Below are 9,046 nucleotides of genomic sequence, written 5' to 3'. Positions count from 1 at the left end.
GCGGTCACGCGTGGCACACGCACACACCCCCCACAGACACACGCAGGGCAGGGATGCGTGTCGCAGCCCCCGCGTCGGGTAGGGCGGCGTGGAAAGGGCTCTTTAAAAGCTGCCCGCCATCTGTGAGCGGGGAGCGGAGGGGGGCCGGGACAGGACGGCGGAGGGGGCCGCCCGGGAGGGCGTGGGGGAGCGGGGCCGGGGCGGGGATCTCCTCTCCGCTCTTAACGTCTGTCAAGGAGCGGCAGACGCCGCTGCAAAGAGATAAAGCAAAAGGCGAGCGGCGGGGACGGGGCCAGACTCAACAGCCACCGCCATGGGAAGCAGCTCCCCGCAGCACCGGCAGCGACAGCCCAGCTGAAGCCCGAGGGGAGCGGGGGGGGGGGGAGTCTGGCGACGGAGGCGGCGGCCCCGGTAGCCCGGCCCGCCGAGGGGCAGCGGGACAGGCGGAGGCGGCCGCCGGCTTCTCTCTCTCTCTCTCTCTCTCTCTCTCTTTCTCGCAGCAGCCGAGCCCAGATCGCTTCCACCCGCCCCCCCCATCCCGCCTCCCTGCGGTCCGTCCCCCCCCCCACCACCCTCCGCCTCTCGCTTCGCCTTCTGCAGCCGGGCTCGGATTTAGGGATCAAGTGGGAGGAGGAGGGAAAAGGAGCGGGGAAGGGGGGGGGCGGGGGGGGGGGGGTCGTCGCTTCCATTTGTTTATCCACGGAGGGGTGAAGTCTCCCGGTGGAAAGAAACGCCGCCGGGGGGCCGGGAGGAGACCCGGGGTGGGGGGGGTGGGGGTGTGAGTGGCGGCGAGCCCCCAGCAGCGTGGCCTTTTGGGGGGGCGCGTAGGGGAGGGTGGCGGAGGAGGGCCGGGGCTGGCCGCCGCGGACCTGGCCGTAGATGACTGCAGAAGCGCAGCAGGCTCTGTCCTCTCAGCCCCCTCCTCCTCCGGTGCAGAGCAGCTACGGCCCCATGTCCTCCGTGGCCGAGAAGCAGCCGCAGAGCTCGGCCATGGACGCCGCCTCCGCGGCTCCCGGCGGGGCGACCGGCAACGCTCCGGGCAGCGGCGGCGGGGCCCCGGGAAGCGGCGGTCCCAAGGCGAAGAAGACTAACGCGGGGATCCGGCGGCCGGAGAAACCGCCTTATTCCTACATCGCCCTCATCGTCATGGCCATCCAGAGCTCGCCCTCCAAACGCCTGACCCTCAGCGAGATCTACCAGTTCCTGCAGAGCCGCTTCCCTTTCTTCCGAGGCTCCTACCAAGGCTGGAAAAACTCGGTGCGCCACAACCTCTCCCTCAACGAGTGCTTCATCAAGTTGCCCAAGGGGCTGGGACGCCCGGGCAAGGGCCACTACTGGACCATCGACCCGGCCAGCGAGTTCATGTTCGAGGAGGGCTCGTTTCGCCGCCGACCCCGCGGTTTCAGGAGGAAATGCCAGGCGCTGAAGCCCATGTACAGCATGATGAACGGGCTCAGCTTCAACCACCTCCCCGAGAGCTACGGCTTCCAGGGCTCGGCCGGCGGGCTCTCCTGCCCCCCCAACAGCCTCTCCCTCGAAGGGGGCTTGGGGATGATGAACGGGCATTTGTCCAGCAACGTGGAGGGGATGGGCCTGGCGGGACACTCCGTGCCCCACCTGCCCGCCAACGGCGGGCACTCCTACATGGGCAGCTGTACCGGCTCCTCGGCGGGGGACTACCCGCACCACGAGAGCTCCGTGCCCGCCTCCCCGCTGCTCGCCGGCGGCGGCGTGATGGAGCCCCACTCGGTTTACTCCAGCTCGGCCTCGGCGTGGGCTCCCTCCGCCTCGGCGGCCTTGAACACCGGGGCGTCCTACATCAAGCAGCAGCCCCTCTCGCCCTGCAACCCCACGGCCAACCCGCTCTCCTCCAGCCTTTCCACGCACTCCCTCGACCAGTCCTACCTGCACCAGAACAGCCACAACACCGCCGAGCTGCAAGGTAAGGCGCGGACACGCGTGGGAGAGACCCCACGGGGGTCGGCCGGGGGGTGCCGGTGGGGCGGGAGGGCTCCGCGGCCGCGCGTGGGTGCCGGCCCCGCTTCGTGGACGGTTTTAATGCGCCCCCCTCCCCGGGGAAGAAGCCGCCGTCCCCCTCGCTCCTCGCCTCCCTTCCCAGCGGCAACCGGGCAGCCGTCGGGGCTCGCCCCGGTGGGGGGACCCGCTCCCCGCCGCTGCGCGGCTGGGAACCGCCGGGCCGGGGCTCCGCTCCCCCCGGGCGGCTGCTCTGCCGCCGGGGCCGCCCCGGGCCTAGGGCCGGTGGGCTCAGGCAGGCGGGGAGCTGCGGGAAGGCGACGCCGGGGATGAGCCCGAGGGGTCTCCCACTTCCATGGAGACCTGGAGGGCTCAGGAGGCGGAAAAAGAGGAGGAGGGGAATTTCCCCACCGGGGTGTCCGCCATCCGCCCGTCCCCCACCATCAGCTCTTCTCGGGGTTGTGTTTTCCAGGCCCGTGGCCTTCCTCCACCCTCCGTTTCTCCTCCCGTGCAGAAGTCGGTGGTCCGGGCCCCCCGCGCCCCGGGACGGAGCTGCCGGGGGTGGATTTGTTCTGGCTTCTGGAGGCGGGGAGGGGGAGATGGCGTTTTGGCCGGGAAGAGGCCTCGGGAGGGACGAGGCCGGCGCTGGGCTTCGTCCTGCGGCCCAAATTCACCTCGGCGTGGGGGGGACGACACAACGGGGGAGCGCTGGGAGCCGTGTCCCGCTGAAGGGGAAGGTTTGGGGGGGTCCCCGCACATCACCCCCTGCCTTGGGGAACCTTGGGGCACCTTGGGGAAGTGTCTGGAAGAAAGGGGTGTGAAACGGAGCGGGAGCGGGTCAAAAAGACGAAGCGAAGCGGGGAAAAAGGATGAGCGAGGCCGGGCCGGAGCGGCCGAGCCCGGGAACAGCATCGGGCCGGGCCGGGGCCAGCGCTCGCCACCGGGCACTCGCCTGGCTCCCGGGTCGGTCCCTGCTCCGGATGAGCGCACCCAGATCCGCTGGAAAACTCAGCAAAAATCCGTCCCGAGGAGCCACCGGGCCCACCCCGCGGCCTTAACCGAAATGCTCGGGATTAACACCCAAATTAAGGGCGCCGGAGCGGCGGGGAGCGGGGTTCCCGGGGCGGGCGCCTCTCCCCAGCCCACCCCAAATTTTCGGGGCATTTTTTTGTCCCGAGGTGGCGGCAGATAACGGGGGGAGCAGCCCGGTTCTCGGCGGCGTTTCGCGCTCGGCCTCTTTCCGCCCGGTCTCTGCCGCCGGCCCCGCTGGACGGACGCGCTTCCCCGCTCCGCACCCCGCGGACGTTCCGCGCGGGCGGACGCTATGGGGAAACGCAGCCGGCACATTCATGGGGGCAAAATGGGGGAAAAAAACAAACCCAATTCTAAACCCGACCCGGAGCAAATCCCGTCTCCTTGGAAGCGTCCCGCGGCCGCGGTGTTTTCCTCCACCGCACCTGTCCGCGCCCGCGGAGGCAGCGCCGGGAGCGTCCGTGTGTTTGTGCGCGTGCAAAAATACATCCAATTTCACGCTGAGACCCGGGGGCTGCGGAGGGTTTGGGTTTGGGGTTTTTTTTTTTCACCCCAGACGGCGGCTTTCGCCCCTCCGCCCTCAACCTCCTCTACTAAATATAATTCCGCTGGCTGACCATCTTTCCCCCTCGTCCCACAGGCATCCCGCGGTATCACTCCCAGTCTCCGAGCATGTGCGACAGAAAGGAATTCGTCTTCTCTTTCAACGCCATGGCCTCCTCCTCCATGCATTCAGCGGGCAGCGGCTCCTATTACCACCAACAAGTGACATACCAGGACATCAAGCCGTGCGTTATGTGATACGGGGCGGAAAAAACACCTCCTGGGACCGGCAAGGCCTGACCCGGGCACCGCTTCCCCCCCCCCCCCCCCCAACAAAGGACCCTCTCGGTGGAAAGGGGGGGTCTCTGCAGACTCGTTCAGGAGGTATAGACGGGAGCGGCCGGGGACCGGGGCGTGCGGCCCCGGGGCTGAGCCCGCCCCGCAGCTGAGCATTGGCCGGACCCGGCCTCCATCGCGGGTCTTCAACCACCGACGGTCTCTGCCTTCTTCTGCTTCTTCGCTCGGGGCTGGGTCGAGAGGAAAGCAAAAACAGCCCCCCCGAAACCCCCGACTGCGAATTTGGGTCAAGGGTTTGAAAAATGAGAGTTTGATTCCTTTTTTCCTTTTTTTTTTTTTTTTTTTTTTAGATTTAAATTACTAATTCAGTTTTGTAATTGGCATTGAGTGACGCCACCATCCCGACTGGGAGCCGCAGAGCCGGATCGGGATGGGGCCGGGGGGGGGGGTGTTGGAAAAGACCCCGACCCCAGCGCCGGCGCATCCCGCGGCCCCTCCGCGCTGCACCGCGGGGAGGAGCGGGGTCGCCGCCGGGGTTCCCCCGCCCCAACCCCCTCCGTCCCGTCTCACTTCGAGCCCCTTCTTCCGAGAAATATTTTTTTTTTTTTTTTTTTTTGCCGGCAAACACCAAAAATCTCTCAGAGGGATTTTTTTCTTTTCACTTCCTAATTTTTTTTTATTATTTTTTTTTTGCCTGCACGAAAACTGCAGGATCAGACCCTACGCAGAGAGAATAAGGCACTTTGAAAAGAGACAGCCATGCTCATTCTGTTATTTATTCTACATTTTTTTTGTTGTTGTTGCTAATAATCGAGACACGAGCAGTCTCAGTTGATCAGTATTAAATCGGTGAATCTCTGTTGGCAATATTTGCCATATAGATTTTTTTTTTTTTAGTTAACCTTTGTAAATTTTAAACCCATCATGGTCTCTGTGTAAAGACAATCCTCCGTATGTTTTTATAGAAATATATATATAATGAAGGATTATTCCCTTCCCTCCCCCCTCTATATTTTTTTTCGCCCTGACTTTGTACAGTTCGGTGACACCTATTTTAATTCTTTCTGCACTGTATAAAATTGTAATTATGTGGGTGGTTGTTTTTTGGGTTTTTTTTTTTTCGCCCTGCCCTTTTGTGTACGTTTTGTCCCTAAAGGAAAAAAAAAAAAATCGAACCGAAATAAAACATGTATGTTATTTGTACATGGGCTTCACGATTGTATGAGCAGCAAATAAACGAGCATGCGGTGTAACACGCGTAATTATATCTGAGGAGTCTGTGGCCTCCGCCGGGCTCCGCGGAGCGCCCGGCCCGGCCGCTGCAAACCTTCCTGCGCTTGGTGCGACGATTCCCCGTCTCGCTGCAGGCTCGGAAGGGTCTTTTTTGGGGTTTGGCTGCGGCTTCTGAAGGGTCCTTCGTCGCGGGTCCCCCCCCTTTCGCTACGCGGAAATATTTAGAATGAGGATAATGAAAGGAGGAGGGAGGAAAAGCGGAGGCGAGTTTTATTTTTATCTTTTTATTGCTGTTATTATTTTAATTTTCCCCACCCAAGGGGAAAGCGAAAGGCGGCGTTTGACAGCTCTTTGCCCCTCGCTCGGAGACAACGCGAGTGGCTGCGGGGATGCGCCCGCGGCTCCTTTTCTCTCCTCCTCCTCCTCCACCCCGGGAGGGACACGGGCGTTTTTCGGGCAGCCGGAGCCGCGCATCCCCCGCGGAGCCGCGCCGGGATCGACGCCGGCTCCGCGGAACCTCCGCTGGTAACGGCCGCGGCCGCTCCGAGGAAGGCGCTAAAAGTGCCCGCGGGTTGGTTTGTTTGTTGTGGTTTGTTTGCTTTTTTGTTTGTTTTTTTTTTTTTTCCGCCTGAAAAAAGAAATTAAAAATAATACAAATCAAGCAGAGGAACTCCTGCACCATCACCCTCCTGCGCTGGGCAGCGGGAAATCCGCAGCGAGGGGAGAGGAGCAGGCGGCGGGGACACAAGCCCGGCTCACCTGAAAAACAGGTCTTTTCCTGCGAAGTTTGGATTTATTTGGTGTGATTAAGGTTACTACCGTATTCAGGAAATTTTGCTTTAATCCGTGGGCCAGTATGTCCGTATCAACACTCATACTTCAAATACACACGCGCATAAAAAATAGATGCACACGAATTAATTTGATTATCGACTGTGTATTGCTGGCTTTCTATAGGGAAATGAGGTTACTGCACACTAATTATCCCATCTGTGTGTAATCAGCTTAATTAAAAGCAAAGTTAGCTGGTAACAACAACAGTATAAAATCGAATTATTCTTTTAATTAAGGCAGGTGGGAAAGGCTTTATCAGAATCGGTGGAGGCCTTTCTTAGGGAGTGGGTTTTTTTGGTTGTTGTTTTGGCGGTTTTTTGTGGGGGTCTGGGGGTGTTTTTTTTGAGAGTAGGTCTGTTCAAGCTAGCGGCAATCAACCTGCAGTATTTATTGGGGTTTCGCTGCTTTTACGCCTTTATGGGTTGACCCTTCCCTCCTTCGCCTGTGCTGCTGCCCGTCCCTGCTGGAGGTGAGCCGTGTTGTTACCATCCTTTTTATATACAAACTAAAAACTGAGTTTTTTTGCTCCTGAAGCACATATCTGTGCTAGGTGTGGCTGAGATAAAGGTCCAGAGTTAGGAGTTCAGTCTCTGCCAAGTGGTTCTTCCTTCCTTGAGATCTCACTGTCACTCCTAAGGTTCATTTTCATCCTTCAGATTAATTTTTGGACTCGCTCGTTTGCCTGCAGCCGCCGACGCCTTCGCAGTTTGGCCTGTGCCGGGCTGGAAAAGGCAGGCAGGCACCTTGCAAGCCTCAGGTCCAGCTTGAAGGGGTTTGATATCTGGTCCCCAACAAAGGTTTGCATGATTCATTTTTCTCCCTCCCGTCGGTTTCCAAACCTGGAAAAACAGAACCACCGCATACCGTGGACGCCACATATTCCTCAAGCCAGTGAGCGCAGTCTAAACAGACAGCTCTCCATCGCAGACACCTACATCAGGGAGGAGAGGATGAAACCCCACAGGCTCCTGCCTTTGGCACAAGACAAACTTGATTTTTCCTTGCGTGTATTGTCCCAGGGGACGGCAATAAACCTATCTATCTGCTGTCACAAGCAGTCCCTTTGTACAAGCTCCGCTTGTCGGTTTGCAGGATCGGTTGGGCTCTGGTAGGAGGCGAGGAGAAATAAGCTTGCTCAGAAATGCTGTTGGAGCCCTGTGAGAGGAGATGAGACATAGGCTTGCTCAGAAATGCAGTATTTGGTCACGTAACAGCGCAGATCTGACCGTGGTCAGCTGCTGGGGCTCAGTTCGGTATCAGCGATCTGCTTTCTGCTCCTCGTTGCCCACTCCCTGATCTGTAGGTGACACAACACCATGGTTTTCTTCGGGTTTTTTGGTGTTTCTACTATAGAAGAGAGTTTCTCATGGTAGATGCTCTGTGCAGGCCCATGAGTTTTCTACAGGGCTGAAATTCTGGAGCGTGACGAGAAACAGGGCCTGGTGTTTCCAGCGGGATGTGGCACAAGACGCACCCCCAGCTCAGGGGACCTGGGTGTCCCCGGGCGCGCTGCACCCAGGGCTGTAGCAAGGATTCGGATGGCGAGATGCATTGGCAGCCTCTACGCTTCCCTCCGCTCCTCCCTGGGTGCTCCCTCCTACCCTTGAAGGGCCACCACAGAGCTAGAGCTCCGCATCTGCCGCTGTCACCTGCCCCTGGACTCGTGTCCCCAGGGGTGCCGATGGGGGGGGCACATGGTCCTGTGTGGGGGCACACGGTCCTGTGTGGGGGCACAGCTGGAGCAAGCACGGGGTCAGGCAGGGACCCCAAAGGAGCGACATGCACCCTGGAGCCCCTGTAAAAGCAGATTGGGGGGGGGGGGGGCACATTTGGAGGACCCAGGTTTGGGGGGGGGGGCGTTGGGACGATCTGTGGCCCATTTTGGGGGGCAGGGAGGCCACCGAGGGGCCTCTCGGGGAAAAGGGGGATTTGCAGGGATGCTCGCCGGGGGGGGGACTCTGGGGATGGGGGAGCTCCGGGGGGGGGACACACCGGGGCCAAGGGGGGGACACGGGAGCCGAAGGGGGGACACGGGGGCCGTTCCCTTGGCGGCAGCGCCACCTGCTGGCGGCGGAGCGCCACCACCGGCACCAGCCGCCCCGCGCCCCCGCTCCCCGCCCAGTCCCGATTTTCCCCAAATCGGGCTTAAAACGCGGCCGGTTCTGCCGGTTTCTGACCACGGGGTTAGTGTTAAAGGTTTGCTTTTATTTATTTATTTATTTATTTATTTATTTATTTATTTATTTATTTCCTCCCTTCTGGCACCCAGAGCTCCGAAGGCGAACGTCCCGTTATCTTCAGATTTAGCACCGCAATAACGGTGAGGGACCACACCAAGCGAAACTCGTTTGTAGGACGCTTTTGGATCAGGCCTGTTCCATGCCCAGGTGGGACAGATGGGGATGCTTGGCACGGGATAGCATGAAGGAGCCCGTGAATACGGAGGCTGGGCACACGATGCTCCCAGATGGGGTTGGTTACTCAGACTAGCAGAAAAAACGGCTTTAACAGGTGGGGTGGACTCTAGATGATCTCTGAAGGTCCCTTCCAACCCGTATTGTTCTGGGATTCTGTGAAAAGTGGGTGGCTTGGAGGCTTAACCGATGGGAACAGACATCTTTAATATTAAACGGGTATCTGGAAGGCCAAGTTCTGAGTTTGGTAGCAACTTCTTGTCAGGTTAAAGATCAGATCCATCAGAATAATTGGGTGCCTGATTTCTCCCTCAAAACCAAGAAGTCTGGGACCTATGTGCTTTGTGGGATCCAAGCCACGGCTCTCTTCACTTTTGAAAAGGGGACTCTAGTTTCTACACCACCGAAACGCTTTTGGAAGACCACACTTGAACATTTGATCCCTTTCCACGCGTGTTTACAAACATAACTGCTGCCCGACACCAATCTCTGCAGGAAGAGCCAGCGCTGGGGTCCTCCTGTGGGCTTCGCATTTGGACATCCCTGCCAAGAAATCTTTGCCGCTGGGAGCCATCCTCAGGGACAAAATACCTGGTGCAGGTGAGCGTGCGTCTGGCTACAGGAGACCCCCCCCACCCCGATGAGCAGGAGATGCCCTGAGTGTTTGCAGCAGCTCTGCTGTCGTGAGCTGGTGTTATTCATAGAAACAATTATCAGAT

The 9,046-nt window shown here is 59.4% G+C and overlaps 1 protein-coding gene across 1 annotated transcript; it reads left to right on the top strand.

Moving 5' to 3' along the window:
• Positions 1-825: 825 nt before the first annotated feature.
• Positions 826-4,133, top strand: FOXF1 (forkhead box F1). Its single transcript, XM_063332678.1, has 2 exons — positions 826-1,942; positions 3,647-4,133. Exons 1-2 carry the CDS (start codon positions 880-882, stop codon positions 3,805-3,807), a joined length of 1,224 nt encoding a protein of 407 aa, XP_063188748.1. The 5' UTR covers positions 826-879; the 3' UTR covers positions 3,808-4,133.
• The last annotated feature ends 4,913 nt before the right edge of the window (positions 4,134-9,046 follow it).

The sequence above is a fragment of the Chroicocephalus ridibundus genome, chromosome 4 (assembly GCF_963924245.1).
Source record: "Chroicocephalus ridibundus chromosome 4, bChrRid1.1, whole genome shotgun sequence".
Taxonomy (NCBI): Eukaryota; Metazoa; Chordata; class Aves; order Charadriiformes; family Laridae; genus Chroicocephalus; species Chroicocephalus ridibundus.
The sequence above is the reverse complement of the archived record's forward strand: the minus strand, read 5'-3'. Positions and strand labels throughout refer to the sequence as shown.

Coding starts and splice junctions, on each gene's coding strand:
- FOXF1 (XM_063332678.1), top strand. CDS start 880: ATGACTGCAGAAGCGCAGCAGGCTCTGTCCTCTCAGCCCCCTCCTCCT. Junction 1,943..3,646: donor CAACACCGCCGAGCTGCAAG/GTAAGGCGCGGA, acceptor CTCGTCCCACAG/GCATCCCGCGGTATCACTCC.